Below are 24,163 nucleotides of genomic sequence, written 5' to 3' on the forward strand. Positions count from 1 at the left end.
CCAACTGCAACAGTGCTATATAGACTGGCAGTCACTGCAAATGATTCCTCAGAATGCATAGCTACTTTCTGGAAATTAAGGAGCCACGAGCCAGTCAGAAAAGTTAGGTCAGAAAAAAGACACAAAAGATTATGGGTGCCTGGGGAATGAGAACCTGTGAATGTTCTGTGTCAGCTAAATTATTTAGAGTAGTAACACTAGAATTCCAGGGTTTTCATCAGTATTCATAAACTAAAATGATTTATAATCTTTAACTGAATCAGGGATCGGCACTGTGAGAGAATTTTCTCTTATACATCATTCTTATAAGGTATAAAGTGTTAATGTCCAGGGCTTAAGAGGATAAATGAAAAAATGATTTTTTCTACAGACATTTAAGACTATAGACTCATTCTTTTCTGAGGGTTAAAACTGGAATTTGGTCCTTACATCATCTTTCTTTTACCAAAATAATTGAAAGTAAAAGTTTTTATTCCAAAAACAAGAGTCAAAATGTTCATATAGGGGCTTCCCTGGTGGTGCAGTGGCTGAGAGTCTGCCTGCCAATGCAGGGGACGTGGGTTCGTGCCCCGGTCTGGGAAGATCCCACATGCCGCGGAGCGGCTGGGCCCGTGAGCCATGGCCGCTGAGCCTGTGCGTCCGGAGCCTGTGCTCCGCAACGGCGAGGCCACGACAGTGAGAGGCCCGCGTACCGCAAAAAAAAAAAAAAAAAAAAAAAAAATGTTCATATAACATTCCATTGAAGTTAAAACGATTTTGTTAGAATAAACCAGAAAAACAAAAAGTGCTGGTCGGAAATCCGGAAGAATTCACATGAATATTTTTAGTCTTTCACTGAATATTTGAATATTTACTTTGTTAAATGTAAGTAACCAGCTTTCTGGTTTGCTCCCTACAGGATGAAAGTGAGCCGTGCTCCCCTCCCCATACTTTCCTGAAGAAAGTCAAAGGGTGGAGGTTGGGATTAACCTCAGAGAGCCATCATAGTTCTTTGCAATCTGGAATATTCTGCTCCCACTAGAAAGCAGTGTTTCTGGTATCTATACCTAAGAAGAATAATTTCAAAGTGCTTTGGACCATACCTGAAAATTGCACTCAATGATCCAGAGGTCAATCTTTATTTGGATGGAATGCTTAAGGCCATGTCTCTAGCGTATCCCTTCAAAATTACACAGCCAAAAACAACAACAACAACAAAATGTTTTCTCTCATGGTCTCTCACAAAGGCACAAGAGAGCCTATAACCGCTGTGGAGGCAAAAATTTCACATAAAACACCACTGCATAGTGGTTAAGAGTGCAGACTCTGAGCTCAACAGCCTGGGTTTTATCAATAATTTGGCTTGAAAACTTACTAGCTATGAAGTTTCCCTGCCTCAGTTCCCTCATCTGTAAAATGGGAGTAATGATAATATCACTTCATCATAGGATTAGGTGGGTTAACACTTGTAAGGCATTTAAAAAAACAGGACCTGACACATGTATTGATAAATAGAAAACTAACAGTAAAGCTGATTTTGTTAGAACAATTATTATTACTGTTAAAAAGCTAATGCTTAAATAAGAAACATTTTAATGAATATATCCTGATTGGAGAAAGCCTATACATGGTTACCTTGCTTGATTTAAGAACTTTAATTTGTTCTTCAAAAACAGTGTCTTTATTCTTTTCCAGAAAGCCTTCACACTGGTATTCCACCTGAAAACACATGGGAAAATCTCCTTAGCTAATAAACTTTTGAATAGATATGATTGTCATCAACAACAAAAATATTTATTAGGCTCAGGCTATGTGATGGGCTCTCAGTGAAGTGTTATCATTAGTTTTATTCTAAGAAACTAGTACCATTCTTAGTAAGAAGCATGTTAACTCTAGAGTAAAACTCCCCAAATATTGTTTTTCCTAGGGAAGAGTGGCAGTGCTGATTAACTGTGATCTAAGATCATCCCAGTTCATGGGTAAGCAGACTCATAAGAAGCTGTTCTCTTCTCTCATGCAGGCCAAAGAGAGCTCCTCCAAGGCTGACCCACTGCATTTCCTTCAAACCTAGCTCACGGTCCCGCAGGGGTAAGTCTCCTCTGGGAGAGAAGAGATAAAAGCTGGAGAGAGGGTCAGAAGGAACAAATGGCTGTCTGGCAGAAAGTTGAAGTGGCGACGATAGATGTAGATGGAGGCTGGGTAAACACTGTATGATCCGGTAAGTAGAACTACGTGAGAATGGACTCTCCCTGCTTCTAGAAGACGTCAGCCATCTACCACTCAGAGTCCCCAGCCTGTACCACAAAGCCGTTAGGTGGCCCTGAAGCCATTCCAAGGTCTCCAGCTAGGAGCAGGACAGACTCGGAAAACCCTCCTAAAGGGTTCCTAAAGGGGACCATGGGGAGCTTACCAGAAGGCCACCCCACAACCTCCTGGAAATATAAACTAGTGTCATAGCTCCAGATTTTCTGAGTATACTACAGAACCTGTGAAGCAGCAAGTCTGCATGCCTCATTAGTAGGGACCCACTGAATCAATCACAGAGGGTGACACACGTCCACAGTTTCTATTCTGAAACCATTGGGTTTCAGAACCCAGAATCTTTTAGCAGAATCTGAGGCAGCAATCTGTAATCAAACATATTAACATTTCTACATTGAAATATATAAATATCCAGCCTAACTGGGATAAATAAAGACTATAAATAACCTCATGTTAATTCGGGTCAAAAATCAGGCTTAGCCACTAAATGAATTATGAAAAGACATGGATTTCAGAGTTTCTTGGATTTCAGAATTATAGATAGAGGACTGTAAACATGTATTTATTTCTTAATATAATCCCATTTAGGTTAAAGAAAGAGAAAACCAATAAGCCAACACTTAAGCTTACTTTTCCTAAACGGAGCTAAAGAATGCAAGCTCAGCAAAGAAAAAAATGCTATCTATTGACTACTGATTTTTTTCCTCTTTGAGCTTAAGTATTCAAAAAGAAGAGAGATAATAAAACTTCCTTACTTTGTCAGCAAAATGCTGGATGATGAAAGCTTTGTTTGATAGACGGGGCTTCTCAAAGAGTGCACATTTGTTCAAATGTGTGTTGTACAATTTTTGGGCCCAAGTGTCATCTGTGCCTTTAGGCATCTACATTCAGGGGGAAAAAAAGAAGAAAACAAGGTGAATATTGTTATGAGATGCTTCTGATGCATCAACCAAGAGACCAGGTTTTGGCTTTCCTAACAAATTTTACATCCAGTTTAGGAACTCATTCCTTCCACATTTCTCTCTTAGAGGCCCCAAACCAATGACTAATGACAAGCTATGACTGAGACCTTCAGCAACTCAACCTGCCTATACCAGAGGTCATCAAATAAATATACGATATGCTTTTAAAGCAACAAAAGCCTCACAGATGAAAGATGAAATATCATGACTATCATGTATTTTTTAAAATTTGTTAAATAAAAATAACATTTGCACACAGTGGGCCATTTATATAATTCAGAAAGGTATAAAATAGAGAATAGTCTCCTCTCACCATTTCCACCAATTTCTTTATCTTTCTGTCTTTAAAGGCATGGACACAAATAGGATTATTCTATAAACTCCTTGCATTTTTTTTTCTTCTTAACAATAGCATTCTTGTATTTATGGCCACTAGGTTGATACTGATTTTTTGTTATTATGAAAACTGCCACAATGGCTCCTTTTACACAAAAAGCTTGAATACTTTTGTAAGCATATTCATAGGGTAAATTCTCAGCAGTTCCACGGCTGGGTCAAAAGGTATGTGTATTTAAAATCTTCACAAATATTGTCAAATTTCCTCAAAAATATGTTGTACTAACTCATGCCCTTCATCAAGAGTATATATGCAATAAATGTCAATCTGGTGGACTTCCCTGGGGGTCCAGTGGTTGAGACTTTGCCGTCCAATGTAGGGTGTGCGGGTTCGACCCCTGGCTGGGGAGCTAAGATCCCACATGCCTTGTGGCCAAAAAATCAAAACATAAAACAGAAGCAATATTGTAACAAATTCAATAAAGACTTTAAACATGATCCACATCAAAAACATCGTTAAGGGGCTTCCCTGGTGGCACAGTGCTTGAGAGTCCACCTGCCGATGCAGGGAACACGGGTTCGTGCCCCGGTCCGGGAGGATCCCACATGCCACGGAGCAGCTGGGCCCGTGAGCCATGGCCGCTGAGCCTGCGCTTCCGGAGCCTGTGCTCCGCAACGGGAGAGGCCACAACAGTGAGAGGCCCGCATACCGCAAAAAAAAAAAAAAAGTCATTAAAAAAATATCAATTTGGTATTATCAAATTTAAACTCATTTGATAGGTAAAAAGCAGTATCCCATTTTTGTTTTGATTTACATTTTATTTAATTTCAAGCAAGGTAGAGCACCTTTACATGCATTCTTTTTGTTTACTGAAGTATAGTTGACATATAATATTATATTAGTTTCAGTACAATATAGTGATTCAATATTTTTACAGATTATACTCCATGTGAAGTTATTATAAAATATTGGCTATATTCTCTGTGCTGTACATAACATCCTTGTATCTCTTATTTATCTTATAGCTAGTAGTTTGTTCCTCTTAATCCCGCCTTCACCTACCTTGCCCTTCCTTCTAACCATCTTCGCAATGGTAACCACTAGTTTGTTCTCTAGTATCTGTGAAGCTCTTTTTGTTTTCTTACATTCGTTTGTTTCATTTTTTAGATTCTACATATACGTGAAAAGATACAGTATTTGTCTTTGCATTCTTAATGTTGCAGGAAATCTGGATGCTTAGGAGGATCAACCTACGTTAAGTGGTAATTTATGGCATATAAATTAAAGAGCAACTAAGAGAAAGGATAGGTTATTTGTCTAGGATAACTCAGTTAGCAGTAAAGCTGGGAATCTGATATATTTTCCACATGCTGCATCTTCAAATATTAAAGCTAAAACTCCCTCTCCACCATATATATCAGTACTAAAGAACAACTAGTCAATTTTAAAATTATGGATATTTAGAACTGTTATTCAAAATGCCTTTTGTACAGTTTCTTGCATTTCTTTAACTATATCATACCACTGAACAGAAAGTACCAAATATAAGCATATCAATAACAAAAGTGGCTAAAATTGGTAGTAGTTGTATCTAATGCCAATGAGAAGGGAGATTCTCCTGGTTTCAAATGTATTTTGAACTCTTTGGGTCTAGTGACCCTTCAGAATGCAAGTTAGGGTGACCTACACTTGTTGCCACCATGGCACCTCATGGTATACTAGTGAATCTCTGCTTAAACCCATTTACCATTTGACCTTGATGTATCAATTTTCATATACTAAGTACATCAGAAAACCATACTTACCTTGCATTCCTCATCCAGCAAATCTAGAATGCCCAGTTTAGATTCTATAAGATTAATGCAAGGCTGATTATCATAAAAATCTATGAGTGTCCATGGAATTTGTTCTTTCATATATTCCTCTTGTTCTAATTTGAAGACATGCTGAAATGAAAAAGAAAAAGTTGGCATTACTGCATCATTGTCATAAATAATGTTAGTCAAGAAACATTTATAAAAGGACACCAACATAATTTGAGATAGTCAATGGCTTCTAGCAACAATCTTGGAGAAGCATGATTTACATGCAGAGAACAAAATAAGAAAGCAAATATAAACCACAGACAGTAAAGCCTCAGCAATATAGGATTTTTGGCAAACAAGAAAATCTAAGTATGTGAATACTTAAATAGCTGATAAATATGGCAGTCTTTTTGATTTTTTGATATATATCCCAAACTGCACTATATACTTTTTGGTCCCTTAAATTATTGCACAGTGTTGCTGACCACATGGGCACAGAAATGTCTTAGCTGGCCTTGAACAACTATGCAGAGAGGATGCCCTCCAGACTACTGAAACACTCTGGGTGATGCTTACAGCATAACAAAGTAATTCTCTTAAGGGACTGTGGTGTTGAAGTTCATGTGTCTCAGAATTAGATTAACATTTGGTTGGTCTTTTGTGTCTGCCTTGATTATCCTCCACAGTCAGGGAATCTACGGCTCACTTTTCTGGCTTCTACATCCAAATCTGCAAGCAGCTGCAACCACTATGAATCCATTGCTATTTCTGCTAAATGCTTCTCATCTCCACTGAGAAGCAATGGCTGAAGCATTTAGCAGAAATATGTATTGACTGCCTATCCTAGGCCAGTCACTGCATACCATTAGCAAAACAGACATGGGCTCTGCCCTCATGGACTTTGAAGACTAGTGGGAGAAACAGAAATCAAGTAATCACAAGAAATATAATTACAAACTGTAATAATGTTCCAGAGGAAAATAATGGCGAACTATGAGAGCAGGAGTCCTTATCCAGTTTGGATACAGGGTGGCGAGGGAAGGCTTCCTTGAGGAAGGGCTGTGTGATCTGAGTCCTTCAGTGAAAGGTAGTTAAGTTGGTCCAGGAGGGAAGGGCAATCCAACCACTGCTGCAGCTCCTGCTTCAAGCTGCACAGCCAATGAAGCCAACCCATAAATTCTAGTCTCTACAGATGCTAATGACCTCTACTCATTTGTTCTTGGAGGGTTCTGCTTTCTTTCTTGTCTCCTTTGTCACCTTGGTTCATCTCACACATCTTGCAACTTTTCTGGGAAGATAAGCCCTCTGTGGCTATTACCAGACAACATATATTTCCTAGAACCCAAAACCCCATGAAACTTAGGGGTTACCAAGATTTCTGATGCTTTACTCTCCTCACGCATCTGGAACTTTTCCACTTTATTTTACACTTATTATAATGCTGCTCTTGGCTCATTTACAGCATTTATAGTCTAACCAGCTACAAAAGCTTTAGTTAAAAAAAACAACAACAACCAAACCTGTCATCCATATGAATATTTACGTCATGTTAATTAGAAAGCAAATTTCTTCTGTTCTTTTGATTAATGAGAAGGAAAATAGGGCACCATGTGTCAGCAAGATGCCCTGTCTGATGGTACCAATAATTTCCAAAACAATGAGCCCTATCTTTTTTAAAATTTTTTAAATTTACATGCAGTGCAGTTTCCACATTGACAACAAAACACTGCTCCAAACTTTAGAGCCTGTTTCTCATACAAGTCTCTACGTTTAGTTTGGAAAAATCCATGGCGCCCCAAAAATTTTCGATTCTCAATTTCCAAAATGACAGGTGGGCATGAGGTTCAATATGGCAAGAGATCCTTGGTGGATAAGGTAATGCCTCCAAGCACTAAACCTGCCAATCACCATGTTTCTCCTGCCCACTACCCTACCCACAGCCCCTGCTGAGGGAGCAGTCCTAAGCACCAAATTCTTTACTGTGAGACCCCATGCTCCTAGTCACAGCTAGTCAAGTGCCAGAGATCTCTGATGAACGAATGAACTGGGTTAATCAAATTCTGTTTCTCGGGTATAAAAACTAGGAAACAGGCAATTAACAGTGGAAGCTGATGCTGAAAGAAGTCAAGATGAATGAGAGTTAAACAAGTTAAGAGGATGGGAGCATTCCAACCACTGCTTGGTTCACAGGAAGTGTGAGGTGAGTGAGGAAGCAGAAACCTTGACAAAATATATACAGAACAGAAAAAAAATATATGCCATCTGATAAGAGGGAGTGGAGCAGTTGTGCAGAGAGAGGCTAGGATGCAGTGTGTGTGTGTGTGTGTGTGTGTGTGTGTGTGAGAGAGAGAGAGAGAGAGAGAGAGAGAGAGGAGAAACAGATGGATAGAGACAGAAAGAGGGAAAGAGAAAGGAGAGAGTCAGAAACACACATGCAGAGATATGAGGTCCTTGAGAAATAAACAAATTAGCCAGTCCTTAATAAGGCTGGCACTGGTTCCTTATACTTCTAGTCACCTTGTGCCAAAATATACTGGGAGAGAACAGAAGGCTACGCCACTGATTAAAATATTAAGAAACTCAGGAAAACCTTGAGAAAAAATAAAGCTCAATTTAGTCTCTGATAGGTTTTTATTAATGTTCCTTATGCAGAGATGCAAAATACACCAGTCGTGTTCTTGTAGAAACAGTCATAAGCCTAGGATTTTAAGATCACCTCTACATTATTTCACTATACTAAGTAGCTTAATTTGCTAAATAAAGGTGGTCCAAATTTTTATCAAAGTACATGCAATATTTTTTGAAAATGAAATAGTTTAAAGGTTTTATGATGACGAGCAACAATCCTTTGTCCTATCCCTCCCCAACCCCAGTCTCATTCCCTGGAAGTGGCCATTTTTAACTCCCTCAGCTATTTCTTCTGATATTTACCTCTAAAGAATATGCTTACCAGCTATTTTTTTACTTATTCATTTGAAACATTATCTATTGATTTATTGATATATATATATAGAAAAGAGAATCTGTCCTGGCTTTCTTGTTCTGACCTCTTGCTAATACAGCAAGTAAGAGTTAAGACAGTCATAACTCCACATATAGTTAGCCTCAGGAACGACCAACTGAAGGATATCCCTGGGATCAAAGTTTTACACCCCCTATATTACTCCTTAACACACTTTCGGCTTCCCTCTCTCAATTTATTTGGACCAAGTTTTCACTATTCTCAGACAGCAATCTAAGGATGACCTTGAATCCAATCTGGACCATAAACATCTTTCCAAGGTTGCAGCATTTACTAATCCTAAATTCCTCAGCAGTTTAGCTGTTTTAAACCATAGGTAATAATTGTAATTCACAACTTCATTTCTGGAACCAAACTTTAAACACATACTAGGAATTCGAGAGAATAATTTTTGGTAGAATATTATTCAAGCAAGAAAATTCTTACCATATTGAATTGCTGCTGTAGTTTTTCATTTGCATAATTTATGCAGAACTGTTCAAAACTATTTATCTCAAATGTTTCAAATCTGTAAAACCAAAAATAATATGGGAAGAGGAGAAAAAGGAAGAAATAACTTTAAAAAATATTCAAAATGTGCAAATCAGAAAGAAAGAAATAGGAAATTCCTCAACATTGTGAAACTTCCTTTCCACATCAGTGAAGATAAATAAGGGTTTTTAACTCAGTAACATGAAATATGTACCCAGCAGATAAGCATCAGCCAGGTGGTAGAGAGATTTTTTTAAAGGCTGCAGCCTATGGATGTGTCTAACAGTATATGCTTTGGACGGCATATTCATCCTCAAGTAGGGAACGATCAGAATTACGATAAAGCCATTGCTCTTGTCAGGTCACAGATGCACAGTGTCTATATACACATAGAAAGGAACGGGGAATAGAAATTTCATACACTCTTTTGAAAAACTGAACCAGATAATGAAAAAGGCATCGTACAGCGCAAATGTACAGGAAGGGTTTTAACATTAAAGAAAGGTACCCAGAGAAGGCAAACTAGCAAATGAAATTAGGCTTTTAAAAATTCTCTTCTAATTTTCCCTTCTCCTCACCAGTAGGAAACATAATCAAATACCCACTTAGAGTTACTAGATAGTCTCTAGAAAGAAATGCTCAGACCACTAAGCCAAATACACTTACCCATAAATGTCCAGCACGCCGATAAAAGAGTGCTGTTTGACAGCAGAATGGAGAACCTGATTGACATGATCTACAATCCAGTTAAAGAGCTTGGCATAGATGTGCTTGGCCAGTGCATCGCGGGCATTCGTGGCCTGCAGCTTGGAGATGGGCTTGATGTATGTCTCCGCGGCAGTAGCCAGCTTCCGATGGCAGAGCCAGTGACACATCTCCTCAAAGTCCACAGCCATGAGGTCACAGAAGATGCTGAGAGGTTCATGCTTGGGCTGCCAAAAGAGAATGGGTTATTTCCTAGGACCAGATCAATTAAGCAAAAATTTACTAAAAAATACTAAGAAAGAGGGAACAATTAAAACCCCACAATTTCTTTGTTATAACAAACACCAAGATCACCTGAAGCTGATCAATGATAATCACAATCATCCAACAAACCAGCATCTAGGCAGCATTTTGTAATCTCTTCTAGGGCTCATTTTTAAAATTACCTCTTCCTTTGTTTCCTGACAGTACTTGTTTGGATCTCTCTTCAGGCACATTCAGTCAGTCAGTCAGTCAGAAAATGAGTCAGCTTGTCTACAAATGTTTACTGAGCGTCTATTATATGCCAGCAAACAAAAACAGACATGTACCCTGTCCTCCTAGAACTTAGAGTCACTAGGGGAAATAGGTGTTAACTAAATGATTGCTCCCTAAAATTAAAATTACTACAAAGGAGGACACTATACTAAGATGCCATGTGAAAGGAGAATGCCCTATTGAGGGAGGCAGGAGACAGGGCCTTGAGAAATGGAGTTGAGATCTGAAGGATGAGAAGGTGTTAACTTGGTGAAAGGGTCTTCCAAGCTGAGGGGACATCTGGTATAGAAGTCCTGTGGTGGGAGGGAAACCAGAGATGTGAGGGATTGAAGCTGAGTGAGGGAGAAAATATATGAGATGAAGCCAGAGGCTATACTATGGCTGGTCTTTCTGCTAAGAGCAATGGGGGCCCATGGCGGGGGTACTGAAAGGTTATAAACAGTTAACCTGATGGTTATTTGTGTGACTTCTTAGACTAGAATCTCTAATCTAAGCATCCCCTGTATCACCTACAGGGATCCCTGTATCCCCTACAGCTGTCTTCCACAGGCTTTGCATGAGTAGGCATTCAATAAATACTTGTTTAATTTAACCCATGTTAGTGCATTATATTTTTCAACACCTTCACTCACACGTTTCAACTGCACCTGATAACATTCCTGGGGAATAGGTAGGGTGAACATTCATCTCTAATTTACAAATGAGGAAATAAGATCCAAGAGAATAGTTTGTTGAAAATCACACAACCAGGGACTTCCCTGGTGGTCCAGTGGCTAAGGCTCCATGCTCCCAATGCAGGAGGCTCAGGTTTGATCCCTAGTCAGGGAACTAGACCCCACATGCGGCAACTAAGAGTTCGCATGCCACAAGTACAGATCCCGCATGCCACAACTAAGACCCGGCACAGCCAAATAAATAAATAAATATTTTTTTAAAACTATCACACAACAAGTTTATGTCAGAATTGCCATTAGAACCTGGGTCTCCTGACAGCCTCATCCCCTGACCCTTCCCACTGAAGCAGTCCCTTCCTTCTTTCATCTCCCCTCCTCCCAAGTAATCACTTCAGATACAAATCACCACCATTACCAACAACATGGATCAACTCCCTTAAATAAGCAGCTTATTTCATTCATTTATATACATGAATGGTGTGACACCATTTAGAAGTGGATCAGCACTCTCTAAACATTCTATTAGATCAACGTTGTTAACTGTTTTGTTCAAATTTTCTATAACTTAACTAATTTTTGGACTTCTTTACCTATCAATAATTTAGAGAGGTCAGTAATATCCCACTATGATGGATTTGTCTTTTTTTTTTAACATCTTTATTGGAGTATAATTGCTTTACAATGGTGTGTCAGTTTCTGCTTTATAACAAAGTGAATCAGTTATACATATACATATGTGCCCAAATCTCTTCCCTCTTGCGTCTCCCTCCCTCCCACTCTCCCTATCCCACCCCTCTAGGTGGTCACAAAGCACCGAGCTGATCTCCCTGGGCTATGCGGGGATGTGGCATATATACACAATGGAATATTACTCAGCCATAAAAAGGAATGAAACTGAGTTATTTGTAGTGAGGTGGATGGACCTAGAGACTGTCATACAGAGTGAAGTAAGTCAGAAACAGAAAAACAAATACCGTATGCTAACACATACACATGGAATCTAAAAAAAAAAAAAAAGAAAATGGTCAGAAGAACCTAGGGGCAAGACGGGAATAAAGATGCAGAGCTACTAGAGAATGGACTTGAGGATACGGGGAGGGGGAAGGGTAAGCTGTGACAAAGTGAGAGAGTGACATGGACATATATACACTACCAAATGTAAAATAGATAGGTAGTGGGAAGCAGCCGCATAGCACAGGGAGATCATCTCGGTGCTCTGTGACCACCTAGAGGGGTGGGATAGCGAGGGTGGGAGGTAGGGAGATGCAAGAGGGAAGAGATATGGGGACATATGTATATGTATAACTGATTCGCTTTGTTATAAAGCAGAAACTAATATACCATTGTAAAGCAATTAAACCCCAATAAAGATGTTAAAAAATATATAAAAAAATAATGATAGTGAAGATGATCCAGGACCTCGGAAAAAGAATGGAGGCAAAGACTGAGAAGATGCAAGAAATGTTTAGCAAAGACCTAGAAGAATTAAAGAACAAACAAACAGAGATGAACAATACAATAACTGAATTGAAAACTACATTAGAAGGAATCAATAGCAGAATAACTGAGGCAGAAGAACAGATAAGTGATCTGGAAGACAGAATGGTGGAATTCACTGTTGCAGAACAGAATCAAGAAAAAAGAATGAAAAGAAATGAAGACAGCCTAAGAGACCTCTGGGACAACATTAAACGCAACAACGTTCGCATTATAGGGGTCCCAAAAGGGGAAGAGAGAGAGAAAGAACCCGAGGAAATATTTGAAGAGATTATAGTCGAAAACTTCCCTAGCCTGGGAAAGGAAATAGCCACCCAAGTCCAGGAAGCACAGAGAGTCCCATACAGGATAAACCCAAGGAGAAACATGCCTAGACACACAGTAATCAAATTGGCAAAAATTAAAGACAAAGAAAAATTATTGAAAGCAGCAAGGGAAAAACGACAAATAACATACAAGGGAACTCCCATAAGGTTAACAGCTGATTTCTCAGCAGAAACTCTACAAGCCAGAAGGGAGTGGCATGACATATTTAAAGTGATGAAATGGAAGAAACTACAACCAAGATGACTCTACCCGGCAAGGATCTCATTCAGATTCGATGGAGAAATCAAAAGCTTCACAGACAAACAAAAGGTAAGAGAATTCAGCAACCACGAAACCACCTCTACAACAAATGCTAAAGGAACTTCTCTAAGTGGGAAACACAAGAGAAGAAAAGGACCTACAAAAACAAACCCAAAGCAATTAATAAAATGGTAATAGGAACCTACATATCGATAATTACCTTAAAAGTGAATGGATTAAATGCTCCAACCAAAAGACAGAGGCTTGCTGAATGAATACAAAAACAAGACCCATATATATGCTGTCTACAAGAGACCCACTTCAGACCTAGGGGCACATACAGACTGAAAGTTGGGGGATGGAAAAAGATATTCCATGCAAATGGAAATCAAAACAAAGCTGGAGTAGCAATACTCATATCAGATAAAACAGACTTTAAAATAAAGAATGTTACAAGAGACAAGGAAGGACACTACATAATGATCAAGGGATCAATCCAAGAAGATGATATAACAATTATAAATATATATGCACCCAACATAGGAGCACCTCAATACATAAGGCAACTGCTAACAGCTATAAAAGAGGAAATCGACAGTAACACAGTAATAGTGGGGGACTTTAACACCTCACTTACACCAATGGACAGATCATGTAAACAGAAAATTAATAAGGAAACAGAAGCTTTAAATGACACAATAGACCAGATAGATTTAATTGATATTTATAGGACATTCCATCCAAAACCAGCAGATTACACTTTCTTCTCAAGTGCGCACAGAATATTCTCCAGGATTGATCACATCTTGGGTCACAAGTCAAGCCTAAGTAAATTTAAGAAAACTGAAATCATATCAAGCATCTTTTCTGGCCACAACGCTATGAGATTAGAAATCAATTACAGGGAAAAGAACATCAAAAACATAAACATGTGGAGGCTAAACAATACTTTACTAAATAACTAAGAGATCACTGAAGAAATCAAAGAGGAAATCAAAAACTACCTAGAGACAAATGACAATGAAAACATGATGATCCAAAACCTATGGGATACAGCAAAAGCAGTTCTAAGAGGGAAGTTTATAGCAATACAATCCTACCTCAAGAAACAACAAACATCTCAAATAAACAATCTAACCTTACACCTAAAGGAACTAGAGAAAGAAGAACAAACAAAACCCAAAGTTATTAGAAGGAAAGAAATCATAAATATCAGAGCAGAAATAAATGAAAGGGAAACAAAGAAAACAATAGCAAAGATCAATAAAACTAAAAGCTGCTTCTTTGAGAAGATAAACAATATTGAAAACCATTAGCCAGACTCATCAAGAAAAAGAGGGAGAGAACTCAAATCATTAAAATTAGAAATGAAAAAGGAGAAGTTACAACAGACACCACAGAAATACAAAGCATCCTAAGAGACTACTACAAGCAACTCTATGCCAATAAAATGGACAACCTGGAAGAAACGGACAAATTCTGACAGAGGTATAACCTTCCAAGACTGAACCAGGAAGAAATAGAAAATATGAACAGACCAATCACAAGTAATGAAATTGAAACTGTGATTAAAAATCTTCCAACAAACAAAAGTCCAGGACCAGATGGCTTCACAGGTGTATTCTATCAAACATTTAGAGAAGAGCTAACACTCATCCTTTCCAAACTCTTCCAAAAAACTGCAGAGGAAGGAACACTCCCAAACTCATTCTATGAGACCACCATCACCCTGATACCAAAAGCAGACAAAGATACTATAAAAAAAAGGAAATTACAGACCAATATCATTGATGAATATAGATGCAAAAATCCTCAACAAAATGCTAGCAAACAGAATCCAACAACACATTAAAAATACACCATGATCGAGTGGGATTTATCCCAGGGATGCAAGGATTCTTCAATGTACAGAAATCAATCAATGTGATACACCATATTAACAAATTGAAAACTAAAACATGGTCATCTCAACAGATGCAGAAAAAGCTTTTGACAAAATTCAACACCCATTTATGATAAAAACTCTCCAGAAAGTAGGTATAGAGGGAACCTACCTCAACATAATAAAGGCCATATACAACAAACACACAGCAAACATCATTCTTTATGGTGAAAAACTGAAAGCATTTCCTCTCAGATCAGGAATAAGACAAGGATGTCCACTCTCACCACTATTATTCAACATAGTTTTGGAAGTCCTGGCCACAGCAATCAGAGAAGAGAAAGAAATAAAAGGAATACAAATTGGAAAAGAAGTAACACTGTCACTGTTTGCAGATGACATGATACTATAGGTAGAGAAAAAGATGCCACCAGAAAACTACTAGAGCTAATCAATGAATTTGGTAAAGTTGCAGGATACAAAATTAATGCACAGAAATCTCTTGCATTCCTATATACTAATGATGAAAAATCTGAAAGAGAAATTAAGGAAACACTCCCATTTTTAACAAGAAGAATAGAATACCTAGGAATAAACCTACCTAGAGAGACAAAAGACCTGTATGCAGAAAATTATATGACACTGATGAAAGAAATTAAAGATGATACCAACAGATGGAGAGATATACCATGTTCTTGGATTGGAAGAATCAACACTGTGAAAGTGACTATACTACCCAAAGCGATCTACAGATTCAGTGCAATCCCCATCAAATTACCAATGGCATTTTTTACAGAACTAGAACAAAAAATCTTAAAATTTGTATGGAGACACAAAAGACCCCGAATAGCCAAAGCAGTCTTGAGGGAAAAAAACAGAGCTGGAGGAATAAGGCTCCCGGACTTCAGACTATACTACAAAGCTACAGTAATCAAGATAATATGGTACTGGCACAAAAACAGAAATATAGATCAATGGAACAGGATAGAAAGCCCAGAGATAAACCCACGCATCTATGGTCAACTAATCTATGACAAAGGAGGCAAGGATATACAATGGAGAGAAGACAGCCTCTTCAATAAGTGGTGCTGGGAGAACTGGACAGCTACATGTAAAAGAATGAAATTAGAACACTCCCTAACCCCATACACAAAAATAAACTCAAAATGGATTAGAGACCTAAATCTAAGACCTGACACTATAAACTCTTAGAGGAAAACACAGGAAGAACACTCTTTGACATAAATCACAGCAAGATCTTTTTTGGTCCACCTCCTAGAGTAATGGAAATAAAAACAAAAATAAACAAATGAGACCTAATGAAACTTAAAAGTTTTTGCACAGCAAAGGAAACTACAAACAAGACCAAAAGACAACCCTCAGAATGGAAGAAAATATTTGCAAACAAATCAACGGAGAAAGGATTAATCTCCAAAATATATAAAGAGCTCACACAGCTCAATATTAAAAAAATAAACAACCCAATCCAAAAGTGGGCAGAAGACCTAAATAGACATTTTTCCAAAGAAGACAAACAGATGGCCAAGAAGCACATGAAAAGCTGCTAAACATCACTAATTATTAGAGAAATGCAAATCAAATCTACAATGAGGTATCATCTCACACCAGTTAGAATGGGCATCATCAGAAAATCTACAAAAAACAAATGCTGGAGAGGGTGTTGAGAAAAGGGAACCCTCTTGTACTGTTGGTGGGAATGTAAATTGATACAGCTACAATGGAGAACAGTATGGAGGTTCCTTAAAAAACTAAAAATGGAATTACCATATGACCCAGCAATCCCACTACTGGGCATACACCCTGAGAAAACCATAATTCAAAAAGACACATGTACCCCAATGTTCAATGCAGCACTATTTACAATAGCTAGGACATGGAAGCAACCTAAAAGCCCATCGACAGATGAATGGATAAAGAAGATGTGGTACATATATACAATGGAATATTACTCAGCCATAAAAAAGAACGAAATTGGGTCATTTGTAGAGACGTGGATGGATCTAGAGACTGTCATACAGAGTGAAGTAAGTCAGAAGAGAAAAACAAGTATCATATATTAACGCATATATGTGGAACCTAGATAAATGGTACAGATGAACCAGTTTGCAAGGCAGAAATTGAGACACAGATGCAGAGAACAAATGTATGGACACCAACGGGGCAAAGTGGTGTGTGTGTGTGTGTGTGTGTGTGTGTGTGTGTGTGTGAGATGAATTGGGAGATTGGGATTGACATGTATACACTGATATGTATAAAATGGATGACTAATAAGAACCTGCTGTATAAATAAATAAATAAAATTCAAAATAAAAATACATAGTGACTCTATCTCCAGTATTGCTTTTGGCCTCAAAGTCTTTTTTGTCCAGTATCAATACAGGTCTGCCAGTTTTTTTCTAGCTACTATGGTGTGTGTTTTCTAAACCTTTTACTTTCGAACTATCTGTATCTTTATGTGTTAGGAATGCGTCTTTCAAAAGTACATACCTGAATTCTAAAACCAGTCTGACAATCCATATTAGCTGAAACAGTGGTTCATTTGTAATTATTTCTACCTTCTTTTGTGCCTTTACTTGTCCCACCTTTTCTAAAATTTTCTCTACCTCTCTTGCTATGTTTGGATTATTTTTTTCAGTTAATTTTTCTCTCTACTAGTTCGAAAGGTTTACCTTCTGTTTCTATTTTTATGATAGAAGCATTAAGTTACATTAGTTAACTTAGTGTAATTAACTAACACAAACTCCAAACACTCCATCCCAATCTATAAGCTTTGTTATCCAGTACTTTAGTTCCATCTTTTTGCGGGGAAGGAGGGCCTGGTGATTCACTTTATTTTTTTTAAACTTTTTATTTTGAACTAATTTCAGACTAACAGAAAAGTTGCAAGAAGAGTACTAAGAATTCCCTTCACCCAGATTCCCTAAATATTAATACTTTACCAAGTTGGCTTGCATCATTCTCTTCCTCGCTCTTTCACGTACATATACTACATACATGTTATTTTTTCAGAACCTTTTGAGAGCATGTTACAAACATAATGCCCTTTTGGTTCTAAATATTTCACTGTTCATTTCCTAAAATCCAAAAACATTATCTTATAAAACTATAGTATAGTGAGTAAAATCAGGAAATTAGCAATGATACAACCCTATTACCTAGCCTGCAGATCTAATTCAAATTTTGCTGATTGACCTAATAATGTCCTCTGAGGGCGGGCTGGGGAGGGGCCACATTTCTGTGGTCCAGGATCCAATCTAGGTTTATACATTGAATTTAGTCATCTTGTTTCATTAATCACCTTTAATTTGAATAGCTCTTCACTCTTTTTTTTTTGTCTTTTGAGAACTTGACATTTTAGAAGAATAGTATGTCTCTCAGTTTGGGTCTGTATTATGTTGCCTCAGATTTGGGCCATGCCTTTTTGGCCGGAATGCTAGAGAAGTGATGTGGCACCCCCCTCAGGGTGCTGCATCAGAACTCATGTGATGCTGACTGGTTGCTTGGTTAAGGGAGTAGCTGCCAGGTTTCTCCACTACCTTTCCCTCTGTAATGAATAAGTATTTTGTGGCCCAATACACTAGTCATTATTATTATTCTTTTAATTAATCAAATTTTATCTACATTTGCCCATACTTTACTAGTTCATTTATTTTAAAAACATTTTATTTATTTATGGCTGCGTTGGGTCTTCGCTGCTACGTGTGGGCCCTCTCCAGTTGTGGCGAGCCGAGGCCACTCCCTGCCACAGTGCGTGGGCCTCTCATTGTGGTGGCCTCTCCCGTTGCGAAGCATGGGCTCTAGGTGCACGGGCTTCAGTACTTGTGGCTCATGGGCCTAGCTGCTCCGTGGCATGTGGGGTCTTCCCGGACCAGGGCTCAAACCTGTGTCCCCTGCATTGGCAGGCAGATTCCCAACCACTGCGCCACCAGGGAAGCCCTTTACTAGTTTATTGATTCACCATTTCTTCTGGAATTTTAGATCTTGTATCTGGATCCCTTTCCTTCTGCCTAAACTATGTCTTTTAATACTTCCTTTAGTGAGGGCCTATTGGTGACAAATTCTCACAAGTTTCTATTTGTCTGAAAACACCTCTGTTTTTTTCCTCATTGTAGAAAGGTATCTTTACTGGATATACAGTTCTAAGTTAGTAGTTATTCACTCTAGAACACTGATGATAGTCCCCTGTTTTCTGGCTCCTATTACTGCAGTTGGCAAGTGAGCTATCAGTTTAATTGCTACTTCAAGAGTAGTATGTCTTATTTCTCTCCTGTTTTAAGATTTTTCTCTTCGCCTGTGGTAGCATTACGGTGTGCCTAGGTGTGGATTTCTTTTTATTTATCCTAACTGGGATTTTTTGGCCTTTCCAAATCTGTGGTGTAGTGTCATTTTCACAAGTTCTGAAATTTGTTAGTAATTACCTCTTCAAACATTATGTCTGCCTCATTCTCTTCTTTCTCTCCCTTAGGAATTCTCATTATATTAAAATTAGATTTTATTACTCCATCCTTCAGTCTCTTTTAACTATTGTTAAGGGCTCCAGCTTGGGGCCCATGTTGCATCATTTCTTCACTTCTGTCTTCCAGCTCATCACTTCCCTACTCAGTTGTGTCAAATATGCTATTAATTTCTTTCAGCATTATTAGTAGGTTTGACTCTGCTCTCTGTTGTTTCACCTAGCTCTATTTTGTTTTACCATGGGATTTGAGATTTTTGACTGTGAGCCAATATTTCTTGTAACTTTTCTTCTGGGACTCTGTTGAGTCCTGGATTGAAGGTGGATTTGCATTTGCTTCTGTCAGGCATCCAGGGCACTACCAATCCAGGACCAATTTAAACTAAGTTTTGTGTATGTGGCTTTTGAGGACCATCCAGGAACTATGAAATCAGACTGGGAAGTATGTGTGAGGGTCAGTTTATTGTTATAACTTTTTAGGGAACTATGTTTTCCCCCTCCACTTAGCTTTGAGACTTGCTTTTTCTTTGTACTCTTGGAGAGTGCGGTGAGCAAATTCCTCATTTAGGGTCTCAGCTTTAGCCAGAAGTTTTCCTTCCTGTTCCCCTGTTTATACGAGTCCTAGGCTTTGTTTTTTTGTCTTCTGCACCCCATTTGGCTATGAAAACTGAAGCTCAACGTCACTGGGTTCAGCAAACGCCCTCCAAGTGAGTCTTAGTTTCAGAGTTCTGCTTCATTCTCTGAGTTCCTGTTTTCACTTAGTTTATGGCCTCTGAGAAGTTCTTATGTATTTATTAAAAATATTTTAAAATATAATTTATCCAGCATGAAGCTCAATCAGAGCAACCAGTCCAAAACTGCTAGAAAAGAAAGTCTCTTTCATTTTACAGATGAGCAAACTGAGCTTCAGAAAAGCTAAGCAACTCACCCCAAAACAGAGAGAGTAAATAGTAAAGTTGGGATTGAACCCAGACAGAGACACTGAAACACATATTTCAAAACTAAAGTCTAATTTACCCAAATTTAAGTCACATGAATTAATCTACATGTAGATTTGCAAATATCAACTTGGGTGTCCTAAGAGTGAAACATAAATCTCAAAATTGTTTCCTATTATACTCCTTGAGGAAGCAGGATGGAAAAAGAATTATATTAAAACTGCCTCCATTTTAATAAAGTTAAAAATACCTAATATATACTGTATATGTACGTGTGTGTAAGTGTGAGTGTGTGTATGTGTGTGATCTTTGATGGTGGTGATCAGAAAATACCACAAATCACAAATGCCCAATAAGAACAATCTGAGACTGTCAGGTTTTGTTACAGTTTAAACAAATGAACTGAATTTTAATGCTCAGTGTGTAGTTATCACTATGTGCGGAAGAATATATAAATCATAGTGAAGACGGCCTATCTCCCCAGCCATCTAATTCTTCTTCCCAGGAGTAGCTATTTTTAACAGTTTCTTCAGTAACTTTTAAACCATATTACATTTCCACAGCTGAGGAGACAAATGAACTTACCAATTCTGCTATGTGAGCCACGGGCCAAATGAGCCCTTCTCTCTAGTCTCACCAATCCAACTTTCACATCTAATATTTCCCACTGCTGTTTATATGGCTCAGACATATATCCAAGTTCTCTCCTCCCCTCCCTCCGCGCCCCCCACCCCAATCACTGTGCACCAGGGATCTGAATCCACTTTTCTTTGTTTACAATTCAAGATTCTACTCTGCATAGTGTATCTGTCTAATAATTACCTCTGATAGTTACTAATGTTAGTTAATAGAGAGACTTCAAACACATTGTTTCCATAAAGAATCAACAAAACTAAAATATAAATCAACTGTCATCACACGAAGCTTGCTCTGAACTTACAGGGATTGTGCAGCTGTCTGAATCTCGAGACATAAATCCAACATTGCCTAAGTGAAGGATGCCAGCAAGTATTCGGAAAATTCCCATCTGATAAGATTCACTAATTCCTGAAACAGCAGAGTAAATGAACAAGTGATCAATTTCAGAACAGGAACTAAACAATTATAGCAGACAATTTTAAGCCCATCTTTAACCCTTGAATAATGCCAGATGTTGTACACATTATAATGTGTCATAGTTAACAACACTTTCATCTTTGTTGACATTAACACATAATGCGCTTTAGCATTATGGTTGAGAGCATGGGCTGTGGAATGAGACAGACCTCAGCTTGAGGCCTGGCTCTGCTCCTGACCTGCCATCTGACATTGGCAGGTAACTTCACCCTTCTATTCTTCTGTTTCCTCATTTGAGATACAGGGACAATAGGGACTATCTCAAAGGGAGTTTGTAAACATTAAATAAGAAAATGCACATAGTAAACTTAACACACTATGTGACACATGGTAGGTGCTAAACAAACTATCACCATCATTGTCACACAATGAATTTAAGTATCTCATTAACATTATTACCTTTTCTATTTATCTCTACTCCAAATGCAAGTTGTAGCCCAATAAGGCTGTTTTAAGTCAGATTATTTAATTACTTCTTCTAACTACAGACCAACTATAAGTCAAAGAGACCCCAAGATTAGAAGTGCTCAGGCTGGTGTTGCACTCCAGCCTGATGAGCGAGTATCTAAACACAGCATTAGAACAGGACCTGAAGGATCAGGCAGGATGAGAAAGCTGGACAGCCCTTGGTATTTTACCAGCTCGGGCTTCATTTTTCAATAAGGTAAGATTTTTCCAGAATACTACATATAAATTATATTCGAGTAAAAATAGTAAAATGATTTCCAAATGTGTAACTATATACAGAGTAATAGACAGTTCATCTTACAAGGAATGTTTCTGCCATCTCCTGAATTATGGCTTTTTCAAATTTGCAATTTTCTATTTACAAACAGAATTAGCCCCGGAAGTAAAGCAGTGTTTCTCAAACTATAATATGCACATGAATCACCAATGGATCTGGTTAAAATGCAGATTCTGGTTTAGTAGGTCTGAGACGGGGTCTGAGATTCTAAATTTTTGCAAGCTCCATAGTGGTCCTGGACCATACTCTGATTAGCAATGCTTTTAAATTAAATTAACTCACCTCAGGTTATTCCTCAAAGTACCAATATATGACTTCAGAATTATTCATATTCTGAAGCTTTTAAATAAATAATTCAACACTAAAAGTTATATAAGTACATTTCTAAAGGTCAATTTATTTATATGTAGATCCAATATTTTTTTTTAATCCAGAAACAAGACAGTGACATGAGCTATTTCAGAAACAGAATAAACTACATGTAATACAGTATTTTGTCACCAAGCCAGCTTAACCACATTTCCAGGCCACAAAAGACACCCAAATCGAAAAAACAAACACAAAAAAATCCTATAAAACATGAGTTTCTGTATAGAAACCCATTTCATTTGGCTCTAGCTTTCAGATTTTGTAAAAATTTAAGTAAACAGTCCCACATCCCCTGATGCCCTCAATGTATTTTTTTTTAATAAACTTATTTATTTTATTTTTGGCTGCACTGGGTCTTTGTGGCTGCACATGGGCTTTCTCTAGTTGTGGCGAGCGGGGGCTACTCTTCGTTGCGGTGTGCGGGCTTCTCATTATGGTGGCTTCTCTTGTTGCGGAGCACGGGCTCTAGGTGTGTGGGCTTCAGCAGTTGCAGCACGTGGGCTCAGTAGTCGTGGTGCATGGGCTTAGTTGCTCCGCGGCACGTGGGATCTTTCCAGCCCAAGGCTCGAACCTGTGTCCCCAGCATTGACAGGCGGATTCGTAACCACTGCGCCACCAGGGAAGCCCTCGAATGTATGTTTTAAATAGCTTTACTGAGGAATAATTTGCATACCATAAAATTTACCCGTGTTAAATATGCAATTCAATGGTTTTTAGTAAATTTACAGAGTTGTGCAGCCATCACCATAACCTAATTTCAGTACAGTCCCCATCACCTCCAAGAGAAACACTGTGCTCATCTGCTGTCCAACTGTGTTTTATAAAGAATCTAAAAATAAATTAAAAACAAAACACCAAAAATGAATGTTAAGTCTCTCAACAATTCTCACTACTTAATATGAAGCTAAGCCAATGTTCCAATCAAAGGTTGCTCGAGTCAAAAAGCTATTGCTTCTAAAAATGCAAGAATAAGATTACATACCTAGCAAAGTGCAGGCCTGCCTGGTTTGTGCCATCTCCTTGGCATCATCTACTCCTTCAATCACAGGACTGCCACCTTGCTTCGTGTAATGAAAGTTATTTGCGTCTCCTGCAATTAAGGAAAAATTTTTAAAAGATGTGCAGTCTATGAAAAGGCCTTGACTTCTACCCTTATGTCCACTCTGAATTAGAGACAGTGACAGCACAATTAAGTGTATAGAGTCTGAAATTTGACTTCCTGTGTTTTTAGTTATATTTTAATACAAGACTCAAAATTAAATAATGGAGTGAAATGTTTGTAGAATTTGTGAAATGAATAGTCCTTTCCTAAAGGTTTTATTCCAATCTACAGGCTAGGATAATTTCTTCAAACACTTTACTCCCTTCTTCATAGAGTTCCACCTATGGAACCGCATAGATTTCCACCACGTAAACTCCTTTACATTTTTTTTCCTTTTAATCAAGGCAAATTTCAAACATATAGAAAAGTACAGAAACTAGTATAATGAGCCCTTGTGTACTCATCACTCATCTTAAACAAGTATCAACTCAAGGCCAATCTTGTTCCATTTATACGGCCACTCACCACTTCCTCATCCCATGAGTTATCTTGAAGCCAACTGTAGGCCTCTTATCATTTCACCCATAAATATTTCAGTATGAGATAATCTCCTTTTTAAGAAGTAAATTTGTGAACTCAGAAATTAACATAAGACAATACCAGCACAATAAATCTAGTGCCATATTCATACCTAATCGCAGCATTTTAAATTCAGGTAACTTTGCTGAGGCACAAAGCTGATAGAAGATATGATAGTTTCTCTCCTCTTCTGCCTTTGA

The 24,163-nt window shown here is 38.1% G+C and overlaps 1 protein-coding gene across 5 annotated transcripts in view; it reads right to left on the bottom strand.

The window, feature by feature from the left end:
• MYO5A (myosin VA) overlaps positions 1-24,163 on the bottom strand; it is a 187,159-nt gene that overhangs the window by 80,141 nt on the left and 82,855 nt on the right. For all 5 annotated transcript variants that reach the window (XM_029236767.1, XM_029236768.1, XM_029236772.1 and 2 more), the window contains exons 7-14: positions 24,076-24,157; positions 23,325-23,432; positions 21,053-21,159; positions 9,505-9,770; positions 8,794-8,875; positions 5,346-5,486; positions 2,997-3,122; positions 1,615-1,698 (exon numbers count right to left, since the gene is read on the bottom strand). In XM_029236767.1, coding sequence (XP_029092600.1) covers positions 1,615-1,698; positions 2,997-3,122; positions 5,346-5,486; positions 8,794-8,875; positions 9,505-9,770; positions 21,053-21,159; positions 23,325-23,432; positions 24,076-24,157 — 996 coding nt within the window. The remainder of the gene's footprint in view (positions 1-1,614; positions 1,699-2,996; positions 3,123-5,345; positions 5,487-8,793; positions 8,876-9,504; positions 9,771-21,052; positions 21,160-23,324; positions 23,433-24,075; positions 24,158-24,163) is intronic.

This window comes from Monodon monoceros, unplaced genomic scaffold (assembly GCF_005190385.1).
Source record: "Monodon monoceros isolate NGI ecotype Baffin Bay Population unplaced genomic scaffold, NGI_Narwhal_1 Super_Scaffold_21, whole genome shotgun sequence".
Taxonomy (NCBI): Eukaryota; Metazoa; Chordata; class Mammalia; order Artiodactyla; family Monodontidae; genus Monodon; species Monodon monoceros.